At 50.3% G+C, this 25,144-nt stretch overlaps 1 protein-coding gene and 1 long non-coding RNA gene across 3 annotated transcripts; both read left to right on the top strand.

Moving 5' to 3' along the window:
• The first annotated feature begins 8,989 nt into the window (after nucleotides 1–8,989).
• LOC137846101 (uncharacterized) lies at nucleotides 8,990–17,579 on the top strand. The gene is made up of 3 exons (XR_011090380.1): nucleotides 8,990–9,557; nucleotides 9,740–9,766; nucleotides 15,704–17,579. It is a non-coding gene; the product is annotated as an uncharacterized lncRNA (long non-coding RNA).
• Nucleotides 17,580–21,385: 3,806 nt separating this feature from the next.
• On the top strand, nucleotides 21,386–24,860 carry LOC137846121 (uncharacterized). Of its 2 annotated transcripts, none has more exons than XM_068663838.1 (9): nucleotides 21,386–21,576; nucleotides 21,780–21,836; nucleotides 22,041–22,334; nucleotides 22,733–22,777; nucleotides 22,912–22,983; nucleotides 23,269–23,293; nucleotides 23,531–23,586; nucleotides 24,441–24,472; nucleotides 24,587–24,860. In XM_068663838.1, the coding sequence occupies exons 1-9, from the start codon at nucleotides 21,510–21,512 to the stop codon at nucleotides 24,653–24,655; spliced, it is 717 nt and encodes a 238-aa protein (XP_068519939.1). In that variant the 5' UTR covers nucleotides 21,386–21,509; the 3' UTR covers nucleotides 24,656–24,860. The 2 variants fall into 2 exon arrangements, with proteins under 2 accessions (XP_068519939.1, XP_068519938.1); XM_068663837.1 differs by having other exon boundaries at nucleotides 21,387–21,576; nucleotides 22,876–22,983.
• The last annotated feature ends 284 nt before the right edge of the window (nucleotides 24,861–25,144 follow it).

Below are 25,144 nucleotides of genomic sequence, written 5' to 3'. Positions count from 1 at the left end.
GAGCAACCAAGTGAAGAACTCTGCCCTCAGTGTCCCCCAGGACTTGGAAATCACAGGTAAGATGTGAAACCAGAGCAGGGGAATGTGCACCATGAAACGTAAGAGTGATGGTTGCTGTATATAATCCACAGGTACACCTCAGCCATCCAATTTTTAATCCCTCACAAAAGCTTTTAGACACTGGATCCATGGGGGTCCATGCTGGCAGAGCAGACACAGGCACTTTCACTCCTCCCCTGGGAATGGTGCTGGCTGTTGGTGGGTGGATGTGCCCATGGGGCTGTGTGTCCCCTGCCCCACACAGACGTGCGCAGGGCTGTTGCAGGACACGAGATGAAAATGTGCCTAGTATGGGAAGGAGCTGGCAGTGATGCAGATGCTCATAGCCCCAAGGGAATGAATCCCTCCTGCATCCCCAAAGACAATAACATGGGGCTCAGGTCTGCCAGGCTGCAGTCCCCAGGGCATGGGGTCATGCTGGAACTTCATCAGGCAGAGGTTTGCCAGCAGCACGGGCACGTGCTGCTCCCTGCCTCTCCCCATCACACCCCGCAATGCCCTCACACCCTCTCTCCCCCAGCTCCACATGCCTGGATCCCGCACACCCTCCCCACAGGCACGGTGCTGGCAGTGACGGCAGTCGGCCTCGTCCTCCTGTCTGCAGGCAGCTGGTTTGCCATCAGGAAAGGTGAGGGAGTGGGGGAAGGCAGGGGGGGAAGGCTGAGGCTGTGGGGGTCCTGCTGCAAGGCTGGTGCAGTGGGAAGGGGTGGGGGGGGAACCTGGGGGTGCACATCTGGGGCAGACGGTGCCTGGGGGCGATGACTGTGGGCAGCCCAGCTGGGGAGGATGCTGAGGGAGCTGGGGAGCTTCAGCCTTCGTCCCCCAGCCCCGAGATGGGAGCCAGAGCTGGGCAGCACCTTGGCCTGTGCACCTCAGCCCCTGTTCTTCTTGCAGGTGCCTGCAGAGGGAGATGCCCAAGGTGAGCACCAAGGGCTTCTGGCTGTGGGGTTTGCAGGAGGGAATTGGGGGCATGGCAGGGCCCTGGGGTGCTGCATGGCTAGGGCCGGATTTGTCCTTTTTTGTGACTGCGTTCCCTGTGCTGCAGGTATGGGAGAAGTGGCTTGCAGTGGGGTGGACTTCAGCTGAATCCTGGAAGGATTATAGCATCATCCATGGGAATGGCCCAAATGGCCCTGTGCTTCTTTGTGGCAGTGGTGCTGCAGACCTTCAGGACACTTTTTCTCTCTGCTCTCTAGGCCTCTGTGTGGTGCTGGCAGTGCTCAAGACTCTTCTGCTGACCCCAGCCATTTCTGTAAGTGCCAGTCCCTTCTTCACCCTTCTCCTCTAGGCACTATGTGAAGTGCTGATGCCTTTGCCATGGCAAGCCGTAACCATGGGGGCAACGGTGGTGGGGAATGGGGAAGCCCTACCTGCTGTGTGTGGCTGGACACTAACTCAGGTTCTCCCTCCAGATGCCAACGTGGATGAGATGGGCAGAGTGAAGGTGAGTTCAGCCCAAGCACAGCCTTCCAGGCTGAGCGTGCACATGATGGCTGCAAGAGGGCAGGCTGTTGGAGAGCAAATGCAAGCCAAAAGTGCTTCTGATGGCAGGAGCCTGGGAGCTTCATGTGGCTGTGCTCTTTCTGAATCCCCATCCTTCCATGCTCCCAGCATTTCCCCATGGTGTGCACCATGAGAGCAAGGCCACTCCTTGTTCTCCCTTGTGTTTTGCAGCTCTCTCAATCCAACTGCTCTCAACACCCACTGCATGCCAAAAGCTGAGCAAGGGAGAGGCGATGCTGCTGGTTCTCTGAGAGAGGCAGAGAGCACTGGGGAAAGCCTTGCTGATCTGCGAGCTGTGAATAAAGCCATCCCAAACAGGAAGGTGCTGGTGTAGTTCTTCTCGGCAAGGTCTGTCTGCAAGGCTCTTTACATCCCTTCAGATTGACACAAAGTCAGAGATGTTTATTTGTCATTTCAGGAAAACCACATCTGCAGTGCACACACCAATTGGCACACATGTGAGAACATCTGTGGTGGTTTTACTTGGGTGGGCGGCTGATCTCCATCACAACTACTCTCTCCCTACTCCTTCTGAAGAGGAATGGGGAGACAAAACGATGAAAAGGGCTCAAGGGTTGAGTTTAGTTTGAGGATATGGCACAGTAATTATCGTGGAGGGCAGAACAAGCTCAGCATAGGGAGATAGTACGATTTATTACCTATTATTAGCAAGCTAGAGAAGTGAGAAACAAAGGAAAGAAACTAAAAGAACCTTCCCCCCCTCCACCCTCTTCCACCTCCTCCCCCCCGTGTGGTGCAGGGGGATGGGGGGAATGGGGGTTATGGTCAGTCTACAGCACTTCTTTCTGCCACTCCTCTGTCATTCTTGTCCCCTGTGCTGTGGGGTCTCTCCCACGGGATGCAGTCCTTGGTGAATTGATCCAGCATGGGCTGCCCACAGGCAGCAGCTCTTCCAGAACTGCTCAAGATATGGATCCATATCACGGGGTCCATCCCTCAGGAGAAAACTGCTCCAACCTGGCTCCCCCACGGGCAGCAGCTCCTGCCAGGTCACCTGCTCCTGCGTGGGCTCCTCTCCACAGGCTACAGGTCCAACCTGGAATCTGTTCCGGCAAGGGTCTTCCACAGGCGGCAGCCTCTGTCGGTGCAGGGCCACCTGCTCCACCGTGGTCTCCTCCATGGGCTGCAGTGTGAAACCCTGCTCCACCGTGGTACTCCATGGGCTGCAGGGGGACATCCTGCTTCACCATGGTCCTCACCACAGGCCACAGGGGACTTCTGCTCCAGCGCCTGGGGCACCTCTCCCCGTCCCTCCTCACTGATGTTGGTGCCTGCAAGGCTGTTCCTCACTCCTTTCACTCTTCCAGCTGCTGTGTGGCGCAGTGTTTTTTTTCCCCTGTCTTAAACATGCCCTCACAGAGGTGCAAAACAACTCACATTGACCTTGGTCATCAGCTGCTTGTAGTCAGCTCTCAGTGCCCAGCCACATTTCCTCTCCCATCATCCTGATCTGGGACATGCATTAAGCAGTGATGGAGCAGAGATGCTGAGGCTTTGGTGTGTTTCCAGCTTTCTGTGGCATCTCTTCTCTTTGCACAGCCAGCACACCTTGCAAACTGCTCCGTGCAGGCGTGAGAAAACAAGGTCATGCTGCAACTCGAGCACAGTGCACGTAGGGTGGGGATATATCTATAGCCTGTCACCCAACCACAACATCCTCCCTTGGCTGCTGTCTGTGGTTTCAGAGCAAGCTAAAAGATATTTTCCCCAGCAGTGCAAGGAAACAGAGCCACATCCTTCATTGCTGCGCTGTGCTTTGGGCTGCTCTTGTAAAAAAGAAATCCTTGTGATGGAAAATATAAGAAGAGAGAAAAGTGTTGGCAGGAGGAGGGGAACTGCAGCGTGAGGCTGGAGCAGGTGTGGAAGGACCCCCCAAGCAAATGGGCTTTGTCCCTGGGAGTACTGGGATGCTGCCATGTCCCTTGTGCAGCCAGCAGCCACGCTCTGCATGCAAGGAAGAAGCAGGACGTGAGGTGCTGGAGAGAAACCTGGCCTTGATGAACAGGCAGGGATTTTGTATGTTCCAGTGGGAAAGGAAGTGGTGGGATTGCATGGGGGCTTGCAGAGGATTTTCATGGGGAGAGGGGCGTGTGGCTTCCCCCAAGGGAGGAGGTAGTACTCACACTGAATGTTGCCATTGTTGATGTCTTCTGCTTGTGGGCTGTCAACGTGCTGCTGCCTGGAGAGGAATGGAATGGCTCTGGGATGTGCATGTGCTGAGGAGGGGTCATGAGGCTTATGCCATTTGGTGTTGCTTTCCACATCTGGCATTGAACTGGAGTGCAACCCACAGTAAGCCCCATCCTTCCTGCCTTCTGCACAGGAAATTCCCCAGAAAAAGGAGCACCCCAGGACCCCGCCATGCACCCAACTCCCTCCTGAAAACCCCACAGCCAGCAGCCCTTAGTGCTCACCTTGGGCATCTCGCTCTGCAGACACCTGCAAGAAGAACAGGGGCTGGGGTGCACAGGCCAAGGTGCTGCCCAGCCCTGGCTCCCATCTCAGGGCTGGGGGATGAAGGCTGAAGCTCCCCAGCTCCCTCAGCAGCCTCCCCAGCTGGGCTGCCCACAGCCATCGCCCCCAGGCACTGTCTGCCCCAGCTGGGCACCCCCAGGTTCCCACCAGTGCCTTTCCCAACTTAGTGTCACAAACCAGCACCACTGTTGTCTCCCCTCTGTTTACCAGATCACTCTTTTACTCACATATAGGCTGGAGCCTATCTCATGATTTCCCTGGCCACAGGCTCATCACTGTAAAGGGCAGACCTTGGAGCAACCATATCTCAACCTAGAGTACATCAGCATCGCTGCCCTTGCACTCTGTCCCTCCGCCCAGCACATCCCCAAGTCTGCAGTAGAGGTGGACCCTTGAGAGCAGCTTTCTCTCGAGGGGCTCCCTTGGAGGAGAGGGAACACCACCGTGGGGGAACCACCCCAGAGCCATGCCCTGCCTACTGCAGCACACAGCTCCATCCTCAGTGGTGTCCCCATCCCTTCTGTCCCCACCGACCTGGGCCTGTGTATCACCTGGCATAGAAAGGGTCCAGAGAGCACTGAGTGCAGAGCTCCTCACCCAGTTGCTCTCGTTGCTCTGCTGGTACCCACACATGTACGTCCCAGCCCTTCTCGAGGTGATATTCACTACTAGAGGGTAGATGACCCTGCCCTGCTGAGCTTTCAGGCTGTGCTCCTCCAGCCCATTCTTGCAGAAGACAATGCACGTAGCAGGAAACTGAGCAGTAATGGTACAATGAAATAAAAATATTTCTCCCTCCTGGGCACTGGAAGTGTTGAGGTACAGGACTGGAGTCTGGTAGTTCCCTGGAGTGAAGGAACGCAAAGGGATTCCCCGGGAAGCGTTAGTGATTGCCTAGTGGCAAAACCAACTGCATGCCAAGGCAGGAAGAGTCTGCAGTCCTAGGGTTTACAGGGAGAATTTTGAGGGAATAATCCCATTCACTCTTCCTTTCTCCTTCCCCAGGACACTTTCAATTTTGGGAACCACGTCCATGTTCCCTCAGTCCTGAGAGGTCATTCCAGCACCTGCAGCATGGGGCAGAGAGAGCTTTGTTTAAAGTGGCAGCGACCTCCTGCCTTTCCCAAAACAACTGTGCCCCACAGTGCTGCACACCTGCCCCACACACTCTGTCCCCATCCTCCCCTGTGGTCAACACTGGCCTGTCCTATTCCTTTTCCTATTTCTCGATTTGGCTCATTGTTTTGCAGTTCTCCATCAGGTTAGCAAACATCTGCAGCCTCTCCCAAATCCATTTCTCTCTCTTCTACACCCATGTGGGAAGAAAGAAAAGAGAACAGGAAATCATCCTCTACCTCCCATCAACGAGCAATGTTGGACCATGTGTGGAGAAGCAAGACCTTGATATGTGTAGCAGTTTGGGAGGATAGATATATTTATAAGGAGAGACGCCCTTTCCACCTATTATTGCTGAGTGTGACATCCTGTGTTATGGAAAACCCCTTTGGTCGGTTTAAGGCATGTAATATATGGCTCAGTCTTCAAAATAGGATTATAATCAAAGTTTACAATTTATTAAAGGAATAGAGGTAAGCAAACAGCACTGGGTGCGCCGGGAGTCTCTGCTCCACCAAGACGCACACCAGTTACATCAAGCAGCTGATTGTTATGCTCCTAGGCTGATACATATTCATTACTACTTCTAAAAAAAAACGGGTTATTATAATTAGTTTCCGGAATCCAAACCCTCCTTCTGGAGCATGCATATCAGTCTCTGGTGGTCCCCCTGGGGTCTCTGGGGGTCTTTCATGCTGAAGGCTCGTAGTCTTCCTCTCATTTTTTTTTTTCTTGTCCTTCCCCTTTATACTCCTTGGCAGCAGGTCAAAAGCTTACACAGGGTCCCCTGCAAGTTTTGTCTTCTAGCTGTCCTTCAGCTTCTTTCTTCTCCTTAATCTCCTGGCCAGATATCAGGGGCTTGCATAGTGTCCCATTCAGAAGCCATAACAGTTACTAGTTGTTAGCAGTTGTTCTGAAACCCCCAGACATCAGAGACTTCAAAGAAAGAACATACAAATACAAATAGCTCTCTATGGACACTTCACTAATTGTTAAAACATTCCTCACAGGCTATTCACAGGGACACTCCAGTCACATCTATAGCAGTGCTAAATCAATCACAAAGAAGGCAAAAAAGCTGTAACTGTTAGGAATAAGAGGTCAGAATCAGTAACAAAAGCAAATAGGCTCATGGATTTGAGGAATATTTCTGAAGATTTGATAAATTGACTATAATGAGGGGGAGACTGGGACACGGGAAGGAAAGGGAAGAAACCACATCTGTGGAAGAATTAAATTGCCAGTGCAGGACCCAGAGACAGACAGAACTGCTCTCTATTGACACGAATTGTTAAAACATTCCTTTGCAAGGTACAAGAACTATATATATTAACCATTCTGTTTTTCTTAGACTTGTGGTTATACAAGGGTATGTAAGACAGAAGGTCACATTCATCATACCATGCAGCCCTAGCACTGTTCCATACTGACACGAATCAGATGAACATATCTCATAGGCAGCTGCCCTGGTGATGTCCCCTCCCCACCTCTTGCCCACCTCCAGACCTACAGGGCCACTACAGGGATAGTTATCTCCATCCCAGTCAGACCCAGCACCCCTTAATAAACCCTAGTTACATCAACCCATCAATTTCCTACCTTTTGTCCTCTTCATTATCTACCCTGATCCCATTGAGGTTTGACTGGGCAAGTAGCTTTGTTCTACTTGCCTACCCACTGGATGTAAACCTTAATTGCTCTTTTTGGCACACTACCTGGGGCCGCAAGGGTGGAGATAACCACAGATTTGGGCAGTAAATTTATGGTAGCGTCCTATTTGTTTATTTTTTTTTTTAACAAGTACTTTTTGGTTTGCTGCTGTATTTTCACTAGGTGATCATACAAGGTCCCTTCCAATCCAAAACATTCTGCAATTCTGTGATTCTGTGATTCTATGTGTCCAGAGCACTGCCAGAGAAGCCCCCCTCCCTTCCCTCAGTAGTCTCTTTCCAGGGTTCCACAGTGCCTCGGGGCCACTAACCAGACGACAGCCTTTCCCACTCTTTTGCCAGTAGGGATCATTTCAGTCACCAGTGCAGACAGCAGTTGGCATCCCCCTGTCCCTCCAGAAATACAAAGGGGTTCTGCCCCCAATAACCTGATGGCAGTAGGGTCCTCTGTGTATCACTGTCTACCAGAACCTCATACTCTCATGGTTCTCATGTACAAGGCCTTTGCATTCACACTGTCCAGTCAATGCCATTGACCATTTTCTCCACCTGGCTGGTGGCAGGGCCCTTCCAGTCATGCTCAGAGTGGCCATTACTTCATCCTAGCAAATGCAAACAGGAGAGAGGTCTGGCAATGACTTCTGCCAGTTCCCTCAGCATCCTGGGGTGCATTCCATTGTGAGAGTATTGCCATGGGGGTTGACAAGCCCCATAGTTACTGACAACATGGGACTCTTAATGATGATCCCGTAAGGAATACAATGAGTTTAGAAGAAACATAGATAGGAGATTCAGGAGACTCCTTGCTGTCTCAAACTACTTGTTCTCCAACTGTTAAGACATGGAAGTTGCTAAGTGTTTGCTGTTGCCGGACAAAGTTGTTAACCGATGAACCCATCTTGTTTATCAGCAGTCCTCCATTGCCTCTAGTGTTACTTTTATCTTCAATGTATTTGTACAAGCCCTTTCATTTCTCCCTGATCCCTCTTGCAAGGTTTAATTCTAGGGAGGCCTTAGCTTTCCTAGTTCCCTTCCTACATCCTCTGACAACAGCCTTATATTCCTCCCAAGTGGCCTCCCAAGTGTAGACTCTCCTCTTCCACTTGAGTTTGCCCAGCAGTTCCCTCTTTAGCAGGTCTCCAGGCTCTCTTTCCTGACTTCAAACCTGATGAGATGCTCGGATCTTGAGCTGGGAAGAAGCAGTCCTTGAACACTAACCAACTGTCTTGGGACCCTTTTCTTTCAGGTACCTTGCCCCATGGGATTTCTCTTAGCAATTGTGTGAAAAGGCCAAAGTTGTCCCTACTGAAGTCCAGGGTTGTGATTCTTCTTGGTATTCTCCTCCTGCCCCATGAGATCCTGAATTGCACCATCTCATGGTCGCTGCAACCAAGGCTGCCCTCAAATTTCAGCCTTGAGAAGAGAAGACTGAGAGGAGACCTTATCAATGTATACAAATACCTTAAGTGTGGGAGACAGTGGGATTTGGCCAACCTCTTCTCAGTTGTTTGTGGGCATAGGAGAAGGGGCAATGGTAAAAAAAAATGGAGCACTGGAAGTTCCACACCAATATGTGAAAGAACTTCTTCACTGTGAGGGTGACAGAGCACTGGAACATGCTGCCCAGGGAGCTTGCGGACTCTCCTCTGGAGATATTCAAGTCTCATCTAGACGGCTACCTGGGCAACCTGCTCTAGGCAAACTGCTTTGGCAGGGGGCTTGAACCCACTGATCTCTTGAGGTCCCTTTAACCTCTAGAGTTCTGTGATTCTGTGGTTCTCTGTGTCAACCAACCCCTCCTTCTTAGTGATGACAAGATCTGGCACCATTTGTATCAGGAAGTTGTCATCAGTCCTGGATGAACCAGTACTGGAGGAACTTCCTGGACTGTGCTCCCACAGTGCTGTAGTGGCAGCACTATGGTGCAGCTGAGACTCCCTGAGACCTCTTCATGTTCTATCAATTCTGTTTTCGCTTGTTAAAACTGTAGTGTCTGAGAGGACAGAAATAAAATGGGGGCTAAAGAAAAGCAGTGGAGGTAGCAATGTCTGTGGCAGGGACCTCACAAATGTGAGAGATCAGCATCTGACCAGCATCCTGAGAGTAATGAGAGTAATGAAGTTGTTGAATGGAATTTGACGTAATTTGGATCCCTGGAGTACACTACTAGTGAGCAGCCTTCAGGTAGTGTGGTGCAATTGCCTAAAGTAACTAGGAAAATAAAACTAACATTCACATTTTAAAGAAAATGTACAGCATTGTAGAGGCTTTCAGGGTAGGGTGTAGCTGCATTACCTAAGCATTCCCTAGGCTTCCAACCTTAGATGCTATCACACTGGGGGAACCTGGTGTGCTAGCTCTAAGGAACAGTACGGAGCATAGAGTGGAGTGGAGGCACTGCTCCACTGTGGAGACACAGCTAGGCTCTGTGACCAGGTGGGGACTCGATTGTTCTTGTGCACACCAAGACTGATAAGCCGCACTAAGACTGTAGAGGCCAAGTTTGTGTCCTTTACCTTGCAACCAAGTCCCAAAAATTCAAACTGCAGTAATGCAAAAAAGGACTAATATTGACTTGTGCTGTAGCTTGTCTTCTATACTGTGGGTATGTCTAACTTTAAAAAACTGAACCAGAAGAGAGAAAACCCTCACAAAATTAGTGTCAATAACTAGAACATCTTTCCCTTTCAGATCAACTAAAAGATGACTTGGGTAAGTGGCTTAAAATTATATTTTATTGCAATATGTACTGCTACTTTAGGTAGAATAAAGTCAACCCTGGGACTGAATCAGAGTCATAACAATACAAGCATAATGCAGAAATAATATAGGCTGAAAAGTATCTAACTGCCCTACAGAACCATAAAGTGCTATTGTCTCTTTCCTTTCTGCAGACTTCTGGGAAGCCCAGAGCCATGCAGGTAAGCTGACAGGAAAAAGGGTGTGAGCTGCACATAGGTCAGGGCAATCCCAAACAGGAGTACAGACTGGGAGAAGAACACATTGAGAGCAGCCCTGTGGAGAAGGATTAGGGGATTCTAGTGGACTAACATCTGAACATGAGCCAGCAGTGCACACTTGTTGCCCAGAAGGCAAAATGCACCCTGGGCTGCAACAAAAGAGGAGTGACCAGCAGGTCAAGAGAGGTGATTGTCCCCCTCTACTCTGCACTTGTGAGGCCCCACATGGGCCTGTACTCTGTCCAGGTTTGTGTCCCCCAGCACAAGAAGGATGTAGACCTGTTTGAGTCCAGAGGAGAGCCACAAAGATGATCAGAAGGCTGGAGCACATCTCCTCTGAAGAAAGGCTGAGAGAGCTGGAGATGTTCAGCCCAGAGAAAAGAAGGCTCTGGGGTGACCTCATAGAGACCTTTCAATACTTAAGGCAGTCTTAGAAAAAGAGATGGAGAAGGACTCTTTACTGAGGTAGATAATGATAGGACAAGGGGAAAGAGTCTCAAACTAAAAGAGAATAGATTTAGATTAGCCATTAGGAGGAAATTCTTCAATGCAAGGGTAGTAAGGCACTGCAACAGGTTGCCAAGAGTTTTGGATGCCCCATCCCTTGAGGTGTTCAAGGCCAGGCTGAAAGGGGACTTGGCCAACCTGATCTAGTGGGTGTCACCCCTGAATATGTCAGGGGAGCTGGAGTTAGATGATCTTTAAGGTCCCTTTGAACCCGAGCCATTCTATGAATCTGATTCTACGATTCTATGAAAATGAGGTTTCCATCTGTCCAAGTTACCCTGAAATGAAAATGCCATGACTTTAGAGACTGGTAAGTTGAGATGGAGTCACTGGGACGTGTGTGGTGTAAATGCCTGAAGTAACTAGGAAAATAAAACTAGCATTCACATTTTTAAGGAAAAGGTACAGCATTGAAGAGGCTTTCAGGGTAGGGCATAACTGCATTATCTGAGCGTTCCCTAGGCTCCCAACCTTAGATGCTATCGCGCTGGGGAAACTTGGTGTGGTAGCCCTAAGGAACACCACGGAGCGTAGAGTGGAGTGGAGACACCACAGTTAGGCTCTGTAATCAGGTGGGGCCTCGATTGTTTTTGTGCACAAAGCTGCAGTTTTTGCCACCCTGAGCCAAAGACTTGTCATGTTTTGACAAATGCTGTACCCTAGTGTACTTTTTGCTCATTATACTATCATTATTATACCAAAACACACCTCCATCCCAAAAGCTACCTCCCTCCAAGGTGAAACCACCCCTCACCGAGCATGCGCTCTGAATTTCTCGGAGCCTATTATTTTAAATGGAGACGGGAAAACTTTACACCAATCATAACTAAGATATCATAGAATCATAGAATCATAAAATATCCTGAGTTGGAAGGGACCCTTAAGGATCATCAAGTCCAACTCTTGACACCGCACAGGTCTACCCAAAAGTTCAGACCATGTGACTAAGTGTACAGTCCAATCTCTTCTTAAATTCAGACAGGCTCGGTGCAGTTACCACTTCCCTGGGGAGCCTGTTCCAGTGTGCAACCACCCTCTCTGTGAAGAACCCCCTCCTGATGTCAAGCCTAAATTTCCCCTGCCTCAGCTTAACCCCATTCCCGCGGGTCCTGTCGCTGGTGTTAATGGAGAAAAGGTCTCCTGCCTCTCGACACCCCCTTATGAGGAAGTTGTAGACTGCGATGAATTCTCCCCTCAGCCTCCTCTTCTCCAGGCTGAACAGGCCCAGTGCCCTCAGCCGTTCCTCGTACGTCTTCCCCTCCAGGCCTTTCACCATCTTCGTAGCCCTCCTCTGGACACTCTCCAACAGTTTCATGTCCTTTTTATACTGTGGTGCCCAGAACTGCACACAGTACTCGAGGTGAGGCCGCACCAGCGCAGAGTAGAGCGGGACAATCACCTCCCTTGACCTACTAGCGATGCCGTGCTTGATGCACCCCAGGACACGGTTGGCCCTCCTGGCTGCCAGGGCACACTGTCGGCTCATATTCAACTTGTTGTCTACCATGACCCCCAGATCCCTCTCTTCTAGGCTGCTCTCCAGCGTCTCATCGCCCAGTCTGTACGTGCAGCCAGGGTTTCCCCGTCCCAGGTGCAGGACCCGGCACTTGCTCTTATTGAACTTCATGCGGTTGGTGATCGCCCAGCTCTCCAACCTATCCAGATCCCTCTGCAAGGCCTTTCCACCCTCAACAGAGTCCACAACTCCTCCAAGTTTGGTGTCATCAGCAAACTTGCTCAAAATACCTTCTATTCCTACATCCAGATCGTTTATAAAAATATTGAAAAGTACCGGCCCTAAAATGGAGCCTTGAGGGACCCCACTGGTGACCGCCCGCCAGCCTGACGCAGCCCCATTCACCATAACCCTTTGGGCCCTGCCCGTTAGCCAATTGCTCACCCATCGTATGATGTTTTTATTTAGCTGTATGCTGGACATTTTGTCCAGTAGGATCCTATGGGAAACCGTGTCAAAAGCCTTGCTGAAGTCCAAAAAAATCACATCAGCTGGTTTCCCTTGGTCCACCATACAGGTGATCTTATCATAAAAGGAAATCAGGTTAGTTAGGCAGGACCTACCCTTCACAAACCCATGCTGGCTGGGACCAATGACTGCTTTGTCCCCCAGGTGCGCCTCAATACGTTCGAGAACCATCTTCTCCATGATTTTACCAGGCACTGACGTGAGACTGACAGGCCTGTAATTGCTAGGGTCTTCTTTCTGACCCTTCTTGAAAATCGGCACAACATTTGCCAGCTTCCAGTCTACCGGGACCTCTCCAGATTCCCAGGATCGTTGAAAAATAATTGAGAGAGGTTCCGCGATGATGTCCGCCAGCTCTTCCAGCACCCGGGGATGAATCCCATCCGGACCCATGGACTTGTAGGGATCCAGGTGGAGTAGCAAATCCCGCACATGTTCAGGGTCGGTTGGGAGTTTGTCATCCCCACCGTCCCGGTCCTCCAGCTCAGGGCACCCTGGGTCCCGAAGCCCATCATCGGCATTGAAGACAGAGGCAAAGAAGGCGTTAAGCGTCTCTGCTTTGCCTATGTCATTGTCTGTGAGGAGACCTTCCCTATCAAGGAGCGGCCCTATGTATTCTTTAGTTCTCCTTTTTCCATTCACATATCTAAAAAAAACCTTTTTATTTTCTCTCACAGACACAGCCAGCTTCAACTCTAAGTATGCTTTAGCCACACGAATTTTCTCCCTACAAACACGAACAGCATCCCTGTATTCTTTCCATGACACCTGGCCCTCCTTCCAGTAGCGAAACACTCTCTGTTTCCGCCTTATCTCCATTAGAATGTTCCTGGTCAGCCACGCCGGCCTCCTGCCCCGCCTGCCTGACTTGCGATATTTAGGAATTGCCTGATCTTGTGCTTCTGGGAGGCATCGCTTAAAGAATGACCAGCACTGGTGAACATCGAGGCCTTCAAGAGCAGTTTCCCAGGGGACCTTGCTGACTAGTTCCCTGAGCAGCCTGAAGTCCGCTTTCCCCATATCTAGGGATGAGGTTTTGGTGGCACTTCTCCTTCTGTCACCGTAAATTTTGAACTCAACCACTTCATGGTCGCTATGACCAAGGTGGCCACCAATCACCACATCTCCCACCACACCCTCTCTGTTTTCTAGCAACAGGTCTAGGAGGGCACCTTTCCTAGTTGGCTCCGTTAGCACCTGCACCAAGAAGTTATCATCTAAGTGCTTCATGAACCTCCTGGACTTGCTCGTGTCAGCCGTGTGGCACTCCCAGTTAACGTCTGGCAAGTGAAAGTCCCCCATAAGGACAAGGGGAGTTAATCTCGAGGCCTCTCTTAGTTCTGTAAAGAATAATTTATCGGCGCTATCGTCCTGGCCAGGTGGTCTGTAATGGACTCCCACAACGACATCCCCTTTATTCGTTCGTCCCTTGATCCTTACCCAGAGGCTCTCAACTTTGCCATCGCTGACCTGGAGTTCCACACAGTCCAGCCCCTGCTTCACATACATCGCCACCCCACCACCTCGCCTACCCTGCCTGTCCCTCCTGAAGAGCCTGTAACCATCTATCGCAACACCCCAGTCACAGGACTCATCCCACCAGGTTTTGCTTACGCCGATGATGTCATAGTTGCGGGACTGGGCCAGGACTTCTAGCTCATCCATTTTATTCCTCATACTGCGTGCGTTCGTGTAGAAGCATTTCAGGTGCGTCCCCTTACACTCAGCACCATGTGGATCTAACCGAAGGACCTCCCTGGCACACAGCCCCTCTGATTCTAGCGTATCATCCCTTAGGTCTTCACCAGCGTACCTGGTTTTAGCCCCTTCCCCCTTCGACTCTAGTTTAAAGCCCTATCTATCAGCCCTGCCAACTCCTGACCAAAGATCCTTACCCCTCTCCGAGAGAGGCGCATCCCATCCGGTGCCATCAGGCCCGGTGTAGCATAGACCTTCCCGTGATCAAAGAACCCAAAGATCTGCCGGTCACACCAGTCTTGCAGCCACGAGTTTATGTGAACAGCACACCTTTCAGTTTCGATCCCCCCTATCAGAAGGACAGAGGCAAACACAACCTGCGCCCCTGATCCTCTAAGTAGTCGCCCAAAATCCCTAAAGTCTCTTTTGATCGCCTTCAGACTTCTTGTTGCTACTTCATCGCTACCAGCCTGAAAGACCAGTAGCGGGTAGTAGTCAGTGGGCCGTACCAGGTGCTTGACTTTCTTGGCAAAGTCTCTCACCCGAGCCCCAGGGAGGCAACTGACTTCTCTGCGGGTTGGGTCTGGTCGGCATATCAAGCTCCACCTAGAAGACAGAAAATAATATAAATTGGCCCAAGAGAGAGGGGATGTTAGGGAAGATACCATCATCAGGGGAGATACCATACAACATACAACATCCTTAGGACCTCCTGACTCCTGGGATCAGTCGACGGGCTGAGCCTCTGTTCCCCTCCCCATTGGGACACCTTTGGGTGAGATCTGAATACTTGCTTATAATCTTTTAACACGTTTATTTCTAGGCTGCGTACCTGTAACACCTGTAACACCTGTAACATCTATAACACCTGTAACACCTACAACACCTGTGACACCTGTAACATCTGTAACACCTACAACACCTATAACACCTGTAACATCTGTAACACCTATAACACCTGTGTATTTCATGCATACTAGCTTGCTTTTGCAGATATCACTATCACCGGCAATCCAAAAGAACCTGATTATCTGTTGCTGTAGTAAACCATACTTGATTGCATTGTGATAGCTCTCATTAATGCAACTAGGGTGAGGGTGGTTATCCGTGATAGTTCAGTGTTCTGAATCTAATCAGACCCCCAGACAGTTAATGCGTTTTTGGTGAATGTCTGACTGGACCCCCAGACGGTTAACGTGTTTTTGGTGAATGTCCGACTGGTTCAGTACTCTGAACCTGACTGGGCCTGTAACGGTTAATCAGCTACACCCCTTTAACGCGACAGACATGTCATCACCTGTGTCGGATAAAAGGAAATGAGGCTAGGATGGGGTAGTTGGGAAGACTGAGAAAAGGAGTTGCTGAAAACTGTCAAAGGAGAGGGCTGTGTGTAGACACCATTCCAGAGAGGATGGAGGGTTACATGGAAAAGAGAAAGCAAGAAATTTATTGTAAAGTAATGTAAAGAAATTTATTGCAAATTTATTGCGTCTGGACTTACACCCCAAGAGAGTACATGGCTATGACGGCTCTGAAGGTACCTGTTGGTTCCTCAGTGGCTGTTGCATGCCCTGTTTAGGGGAATGTTTGAATTCTTTGTTGAATCACACCCTTGAATCAGACCCTCAAAGGCTTCAACCCATAGTCCCCTACAGAGACAGGTCCCTGAGTTGCTCCGCTCACTGGATTCTTCTTGTTTTCTCCTCCAGTTTTCATTGCTGTGAATCCTGACTGCCGGGTCCTAGAGCTCCCAGTGCTGGGGACTCCAAAAGTTGAGGACACCTCATCTGAGCCTGTTGGCCTGAACGGTTCCTCCACAGTGTCTGTGCTTGTGGGAAAGGAAGGGTTTGCATCTGGGAAACACTACTGGGAGGTGGAGGTGAACCAGCAGCAGAATTGGGTGCTGCGGGTGGTGAGAGAGAAAGAGAGGCAAGAAGAAGAAGGGACAAATGCTGGTGAGGACTTCTGGGCTCTGCACAGATCCCAGGGAGAGTTATTCTCTAGCAAGAAAAACAGCAAGATTGAGAAGAAGAGTATGAGTTGCTCAGTGATTGGTGTGCTTCTGGACTTGGAGGAAGCACAAGTCAAATTTTATGAAGCAGGGCAGAAGAATATCGTAGTGAAAATCCCTCTAAGCCTTGGAAAGGAACATGCAGAAATGTTTTACCCATTTCTGTCCAAAGAGAAAGGGACAGTCAAACCTGTTTGCCATCAGCAAAAAATTCCCGTTGCATTAAACGCTGTATAAATTGTACTCTCACATGTAATGGATTGGGGAAAGACAATTCAGTTGAAGGTATAACAGAAAATTTGAGAACTGATATTTCAGTAATGTAAAATTACTGAAGTAAGTGTAACAGTAATTGAAAGAGAAGAAACTTGTGTTTAAAACAGGAAGAAAAATCAAGAAAAAAAAAAAAAAAAACACAAACAAACGGGTAGTATAAACAAGATTGGGATCAGATTCAGAAAACTCTGGGTAGCTATTTGAGCTCCCTTTACAGGACATGACAGTCTTATGAGTACAGCAACAGGTTCAGTTGATTGAAGAAAATTTAGGTGGTGCTATACAGTCTATCTTTTCTAGAGTTTGCTCTATAAGGATTTGCATCTTTTCTTTTTTTTTTTTAAAATTTTTATTTTTGTCATAACTGTCAGCTGGAAGCATCTCAAACAGCACCTACCTCTAGGCAACATGACTTGTTCTCCCTGTTCTGCATTTAAGTTCAAGGTCATCTGTAAACTTAGGCAAGTTAAATTTTACCATCTTTATAACAAAAAAATAAATAAATGTTCCTTGGAGAAAAGTACCTTTTTGAAAACTCTTATTTTAAATGTTAAGCTCATTAGAAGATCTATGATAAGATACATCATTAAAAGATAGATATTTTCCAAAGATCTGCTAGAATTTGGCAGGGTATTGAGCATACCTTCCTTTGAGAAGCTTGACATGAACCTCCAGCGTGTGCTTGCAGCTCAGAAAGCCAACCAAATCCTGGACTGCATCAAGAGGAGTGGCCAGCATGTCGAGGGAGCTGACTGTGCCCCTCTCCTCTACCCTTGTAAGGCCCCACTTGGATTCCTGCATCCAGGTCTGAAGCTCCCAGACCAAAAAGGATTTGGACCTGTTAGAGGAGGGCCATAAAGATGATGAGAAGGTTGGGGCACATCTCTGAAGAAAGTCTGAGAGAACTGGAGATATTCAGCCTGGAGAAGAGAAGGCTCTGGGGAGACCTCATTGCAGCCTTTCAGTACTTAAAGGAGTCACATTAAAAAGGTGGAGAGAAACTTTTTGATGCAGCAGATAGTGATAGGATAAGGGGGAATGGTTTTAAAACTCTCGCCGAGGCAGTCAGCTCTGGGGCAGACGCGTTCTGCAGTGGAGTGGGGGATCGTTGTATGCAAGGTGTTTTCTGGTTCAAGGCCACACGAGGCAGCCGAGGAAGCCACCAGGACCCAGAAGCCTTCGCAAGGGCAACAGACTAGGCTTGGGCAGAGCCAGCAGCACCCCCCTCTGTCATACAAAGACAGTCCCTAGGGAATGCAAGTGACCGGGAGCGCGGCGAACAGGGTGGACAAAGAGAATGTGGAGTGGCAGTCAAGGCATGGTGAGGCAGTTTCCGTGGGCAGGGTGAGCAGGGAGGGTGGAATATCCCCCCCATTCAGGAGATGGGTTCACCTATCAGCTGCCAACCAGATGGCAAACACAGCCATGGTCTCCACCAGGCAGAAAGTGCTCACCAAAAAGACTTGAACCCAGGATGAAGAGACAGATGAGGCTTTTCTGTAAACATCTGGCGAAAGTCATGCAATCGCAAGCACTTCTTCTCATTGGGAATTCAATGTCCTGTTTTACTAGAGATCCCAGACCTCAATAAATGCGGTGCTTGCTTTTTGCCTTGAGGTTCTTTGCCTGAGGGTGGCTCTTCTTCCTTTGAGGTGCCTGCTTATGTTTAGCACAAAAGATAATTTCTTATTTTCTGCAGCAAGTGCACACCCCCAGATCATGAGCCTTGACTCCCAGCCTTGACGAGCACAATGCAGACCTACGTGCAAATGCTGACAATAAAGGCATTCTGAAGCAATCTCCTAGGGAAATTATTTGGATTTTCACTTGCCCCCGTTCTTTCAGCTACCCTTCCCAGCCTGCTGTGCCCCACGGAGGTACTGAAGACACACAGGAAGGATATCATAGGAGTGCCAGATAGTTTTGATCAGAGCCCAAATATAATACTTTTTTTTTTTTTTTTTCTGTTTCAAGTGCAAAACCATTATGTTTCAACTAGTAATGACCAGGGTCTTTCCTCTGTCCCCAGTGCAGAACTGATCTCAACAACATCATGGCCAAGGAGAACAATGCAAACAATAAATCTTTTGAGTAAGTGTGGTTTAAGCTAAAGCTGAAAAAAAAAAAAGATATTTTAATCCTAACCCCAACTTTATAATCTGTAATACTATTGAGATCATGATAAGGACACCACAGCCTTGACTAAGCCACCCACATACAAACTTTTAGTGACATTAGAGAAACCCCAGACTGCCATACAATGCAACCCAGAAGGGTATGGGTCTCCTCCACATGAGATCTGCCCCACCGAAGTGTTTATTTCTGGTACTCTGGAGCTTCTCAGATGACAGTAGCCCCCAAGAAGTGGTGAATGCCCCATCCCTGGAAGTGTTTAAGGCCAGTTTGGATGGGGCATTGAACAACTTTGTCAAGGGCAACATGGAATGGCTCAGCCCACAGTGGGGACAGAATCACAGAATTTCTAGGTTGGAAGAGACCTCAAGATCATCGAGTCCAACCTCTGACCTAACACTAACAGTCCCCACTAAACCATATCCCTAAGCTCTACATCTAAACGTCTTTTGAAGACTTCCAGGGATGGTGACTCCACCACCTCCCTGGGCAGCCCGTTCCAGTGCCTAACAACCCTTTCAGTAAAGAAATTCTTCCTAACATCTAACCTAAAACTCCCCTGGCGTAACTTTAGCCCATTCCCCCTCGTCCTGTCACCAGGCACATGGGAGAACAGGCCAACCCCCACCTCGCTACAGCCTCCTTTAATGTACTTATACAGAGCAATAAGGTCACCCCTGAGCCTCCTCTTCTCTAGGCTGAACAAGCCCAGCTCCTTCAGCCGCTCCTCATAGGACTTGCTCTCCAGACCCCTCACCAGCTTCATCGCCCTTCTTTGGACCCGCTCAAGCACCTCCATGTCCTTCTTGTAGCGAGGGGCCCAAAACTGAACACAGTACTCGAGGTGCGGCCTCACCAGAGCCGAGTACAGGGGGACGATCACCTCCCTAGCCCTGCTGGTCACACTGTTTCTGATACGAGCCAGGATGCCGTTGGCCTTCTTGGCCACCTGAGCACACTGCTGGCTCATATTCAGCCGACTGTCCACCATCACTCCCAGGTCCTTCTCTGCCTGGCAGCTCTCCAACCATTCCTCTCCCAGCCTGTAGTTCTGCTTGGGGTTATTGCGTCCCAGGTGCAGGACCCGGCACTTGGCCTTGTTGAACTTCATGCAGTTGACCTCAGCCCATCGGTGCAGCCTATAAAGATCCTCCTGCAGAGCCTTCCTACCCTCGAGCAGATCGACACATGCGCATAGCTTGGTGTCATCTGCAAACTTACTGAGGGTGCACTCAATGCCGTCATCCAGATCATTGATGAATATGTTAAAGAGGACCGGCCCCAGCACCGAGCCCTGGGGGACGCCACTAGTGACTGGCCTCCAACTGGACTTGGCTCCATTTACCACAACTCTTTGGGCCACCGTGGCTCCTTCCAGATCCTTGCAGGTGTTGCTGTGGGATGGCGAAAACCCCTTTGTGCAAGGATGGGCTGTGGGTGTGGGGACCAGCCATGCTGAGACCCCATCCCCATGAACAAGCCAGCTCATGTAAATTCCCAGACATAGGTTTCTAAAGGAGAGAGGTACAGCTTGGAGCAGTAGTGTCACAGCCCAGGGTCCATCCATATCCCCAGACTTTGTTCTCTGTGCATAGGCCCTGCAGAGCCCCTTTTCTGCAGCAGAGGTGATACTATAGAGATAGGAGAACCCCATAAGTGCAGCACAGGAGGAGCACTGAACCAAAATTACTTATTCATCTTGTACCCTGATGGTGTTCAACACAAGAGCACGAGCCAGGAGGCCACCTAAAGAGATGGAGCAGGGATTCCTCTCTTTGAAGCAGGAGGGGCAGCAGAGCTGCAAAATGCTTTGTGTGCCTCACAGGAAAGAGATTCCTTTTGGGGTGTTCACACTCAGGGAACAAAACTCCTCTCTCTTCCCATCTTCAGCACACACACCTCTCCCTTTTGCCACCCGTTCCCATGGTCACACTCACCTGGAGATCTGCAGAGGTCCTGTGTGGTCATGCCGGTGCCTGCACCATGGGGCACAGAAGGTTTTGCTTAAGGGGGACGAGACCTGGTGCACCCACATGCCCTCACCCATGCCTCTGCTGCTGGGTAATTGCTAGGCAAGCCACCTTCCCACCACTGTGTCTTGAACAGCACCAAAGAGGTCTCTTCCCTGGGGCCATTCCAAGCCCCTTTTTGTTGTATTGCTGTTCCAGGTAGAGGTCCCTGGATCACAAAGCACTCCAACACCTCCCTGTCCTCACACTATGGCTCCAAACCCCTTTTAAGAGCCATGAATGTCGTCCATGGGATAGATCACATACAAAGAAAGAGAAAAAAAAATAGAAAAAAAAACAAAAAAAAAACACATTGTCTTCCCAAATAGTACCTTCTGTTCAAAGAGAATGAAGAGGAGTCTTCCACAAATTTACAGGACAAATCTGCTGTTATCTCAACCCTCGCAGACCCAACTATCCCACAGTAAGAGAACCCCAGACCCTGCTGCCAACAACAGCTCCACAGCCAATTGTTGACTTCTACTCCCAGTGCTTCACCTCCTCACACCCCATGCCCTCGCCATCAGGACGAAGGGCAATGCTGCCTGCAGCCTTGATAAGTGCCCCAAATCTCTAATATCACTTTGGACTTGGTGCAGGAATCCCCTGGCAGCATCGTTTGTACAGACATTGAAGACAAGGGGAGTGATGTGGTCAGTGGGCAGCCTGCTGTAAGGAACCTGCTTTGGCAGGGGGATTGGACCCAATGATCTTTCGAGGTCCCTTCCAACCCTTTCAATTCTGTGATTTAGTGATTCTGAGAAAGCACTGAGCAGTGTTGGGACACAGAGCAGGATGGCTTTGCAAGGATGTTGCTCATGAGATACAGGTAAAAACCAAGCATGCTGCGGTGTCTGAGAGGATAAAAATAAGAGCGGGGGCTCAACAAACACAACAGATATAGCAGGGACTGAGGCCAGGCCCGCTCTGTTGAGAGCTTCTGACTGTGGGCCAGGCTCAGGCGGCCACAGAAAGCCCACAGGACAGCTCCCAGCTGCACTGCAAGTCTCGGTCCCACTGTCCCCAGCTCACAGCAAACCAGAAACTTGAAGCAGACGGTGCTCCCCAAAGAAAGTGTCCCAAAAGATGCTGGGGCAGGTGTCATGGGCAAGGCTGTCTCTTTCTGGCCCTGCCGTCCTGCTGCTGGCACTCTGTGAGTTGGGGCATTGTTCGGTGGGGGGGGAGGCTGAGGTCTGGACGGCTGCTGCTGGGGCCAGAACAGGCCTGTGGTGGGCACAGGGGAGGATGAGGACAGCTTGTGCGGGGCAGGTGTGCAGCACTGCGGGGCAGAGATGTTTTGGGGAGGGAGGAGGTCACTGCTGCTCTAAGCAAAGCCCTATCTTCCCCATGCTGCAGGTGCTGGAGTGACCACCCAGGACATCTGCAGCTCTCCAGGACTGAAGGAGCATGGAGGTGGGTCCCGAAAATGAACATGTCCTGGGAAAGGAGATGGGAAGAGAAAGGGGATTATTCCCTCGCAATTCCCCCTGTAAACCCCAGGAGAGCAGACCCTGTAAACCCCAGGAGAGCAGACTCTTCTAGCCTTGGCAAGCAGTTGGTTTTGCAACCCAGCAATCACTAACGCTTGCCTGGGGAATCCCTCTGCATTCTCTCCAGGTAACCACCAGACTCCAGTCCTGTACCTGAACGCTTCCAGTGCCCAAGAAGGGGAAACAGTTTTGGTTCAATGTACCATTGATGAGCAGTTTCCTGCTACACGTGTGTTTTTCTGCAAGAATGGGCAGGAGGAGTTCAGCCTGAAAGCCCAGCATGGGAACATCAACTACTCTCTGGTCCTGACCATCACCTCGAGAAGTGCTGGGACATACACATGTGGGTATCAGAAGAAGAATGAGAAAAACTGGGTGAAGAACTCTGCTCTCAGTGCTCCCCGGACCCTTTCTGTGCCAGGTGAGACATGGCCCCAGGGCAATGAATAGAGAAGGGATGGGACACTGCTGGTGCTGGTGCTGTGTGCTGCAGCAGGCAGGGCATGGCTCTGGGGTGGATCCCACATGGGAGTGGGGATTTTGATGGACCCTGTGCTGAGCCAGGGATGCTCCAAGGTCTGCCCTGTAAATTGATGAGACTGTGGCAGGGGAATTAGGACAATTGTCATGAGCAGGGCTATTACTTACATGTGAGCAGGTGTATGGGATAGTGACAGAGGGGAGACCTCAATGGCATAAGTGGAAGACACAGAGATGGGAATGTCCCTGTCCAGCAAGCACCAACAGCAGGGAAACAGGCATGGGCATGGTGCTGTGTCAGGTCTTGGTGCCACTAAGCAAAGCCTGCTTTTCCACAAGGTTCAAGTGCTGGTGAGACCACCCAGGACATCCACAGCTCCCCAGGTGAGGATGAGCATGCAGGTATGCCGGCTGCATGGGCATGTCCTGCTCCCTGCCTCTCCCCATCACAACTTGCTGGCCTCACACCCTCTGTCCCCCAGCTCCACATGCCCAGATCCCGCACACCCTCCCCATAGGCATGGTGCTGGCAGTGGCAGCCGTTGGCCTCGTCCTTCTGGCTGCAGGCAGCTGGTTTGTCATCAAGAAAGGTGAGGAAGTGGGGGAAAAAGGGGGAAAAAGAGGGAAAAAGGGGGAAAATGCTGAGGTTGTGGGGGTCCTGCTGCGGGGCTGGTGCAGTGGGAAAGGTGGTGGGGGGAACCTGGGGGTTCACAGCTGGGGCAGATGGTGCCTGGGGGTGATTGCTGTGGGCAGCCCAGCTGGGGAGGCTGCTGAGGGAGCTGGGGAGCTTCAGCCTTCATCCCCCAGCCCCGAGATGGGAGCCAGTGCTGGGCAGCACCTTGGCCTGTGCACCTCAGCCCCTGTTCTTCTTGCAGGTGCGTGCAGAGGGAGATGCCCAAGGTGAGCACCAAGGGCTGCTGGCTGTGGGGTTTGCAGGAGGGAGTTGGGGGCATGGAGACGTCCTGGGGTGCTCCTTGGCCAGGGGCAGCATTGTCTCTGTGTGTGGCTCTATTCCCTGTGCTGGAGCAGGGAGGACGGGGTTTGTCAAGGCATGGATTTCAGCACCACCCAAAAGTGTCTCTCACAGTGCCTCTTGTCCACAAATGTACACTCCAGAATGATTCCATTCCTCTCCAGGCAGCAGCACATTGACAGCCCACAGATGGAAGACACCAGCAACGGAGAAGTCCAGTGTGTGTACTACCTCCTCCCTTGGGGAAAGCCACATGTCCCTTTGACCATGGTCATCCCTGCTTGTGCAATCCCCTGTGCAATCCTACCCCTTCATTTCCCACTGGGACATGCAAAATCCCTGCCCATTCATCAAGGCCAGGTATCCTCATGTCCTGCTTCTTCCTTGCATGCAGAGCGTGGCTGCTACCTGCACAAGGGACATGGCAGCATCCCAGTGCTCACAGGGACAAAGCCCCTTTGCCTGGAGGGCTCCTTCCACACCTGCTCCAGCCCCAGGCTGCATTTCCCCTGCTCCAGCTGCTGCTTTGTCCTTTCTTCAGTTTCCCTTCAGAGGCATTTCTGCTTGAAGAACAGCACTGAAATATGTGGCTCCTTCTCCTGGTGGGGAAAACATTTTCCTCTAGTAGAAAGGACAGAACAGCAATGAAAAATGTGGGTCTGTTTCCTTGCGTTTGTGGGGAAAACATTTTATAGTTTGCTCTGAAACCACAGGCAGCAGCCAAGGGAGGATGTTGTGGTTGGGTAACAGGCTATAAATATATACCCACCCTATTTGCACCTCCCTCGAGATGCAGCACAACCTTGTTTTCCCACGCCTGCACAGAGCAGCTTGCAAGGTGTGCTGGCTGTGCAAAGAGAGGAGATTCCACAGAAAGCTGGAAATACACCAAAACTTCAGCATCTCTGCTCCACTGCTGCTTAATGCTCATCCAAAATAAGAGTGATGGGAGGGGAAATGTGGCCGGGCATCGAGAGCTGACCACAGGCAGCTGCTGCCCAAGGTCAGTGTGAGTTTCAGCCCTCCACCAACAGGCAGAAAGAGCTCATGGTGTGTTTTTTTTTGCCCCCACAGACTCCACCATCGCCCACGTTCGACGGAACAGGGTGAGTCGTGGCACAGCTGTGGACAGCTCCTTTTTGCACTTCTGGATCCTAGTGCCCGCACATTGTGCAGGGCTCACAGCAGCTGAAGTAACAGGATTTCTTTTCTCCCTAAAGCCTCCTCCCATGCAGCAGATGAGCGACACCACAACGTATGCCACGGTGACCCGCACCCAGACCCGATAGCGCTGCCACAGGGGAAGGGCACAGGAGCCTTGCCCACAGCTGCCTTTGCTCTCTTGCAGAGGGCTTGTGCAGCCAAAACGTGGGGTTCGGGGCTGCACTTTTTTTTTTTTTTTTTTTTTTTTTTTTGTCACAGGGAAGGGCTGTGAGTGTCTAGCCAAGATGATGTAGGACTCACACTTCCATCTACAATACATTAATACTTCTAAAATATATGACCTATACCAAATCTTACTGTGAGTGTATTGATTTTTTTCTCAACAAAAGAAAACCTCTCACTGTGCTCAGTGGATGATGTGTACACCTAAGTTGCATTATAATGTCATGGGGATGTTATTCCAGCCACCCATGGAGATGCCCATTTTTGACCTACATGGACAGATATCACTGCAGGGATGTCCTCGCATGTGTGGGTCAATAGTGTGTGCTCTGCAGATGTGGTTTTACTTTGATGACAAATACACATCTCTTACTTTGTGTTCCTGATGGCAA

Source organism: Anas acuta, chromosome 30 (assembly GCF_963932015.1).
Source record: "Anas acuta chromosome 30, bAnaAcu1.1, whole genome shotgun sequence".
In the NCBI taxonomy this organism is placed as follows: Eukaryota; Metazoa; Chordata; class Aves; order Anseriformes; family Anatidae; genus Anas; species Anas acuta.
This window is presented reverse-complemented; position numbering and strand designations above follow the sequence as displayed.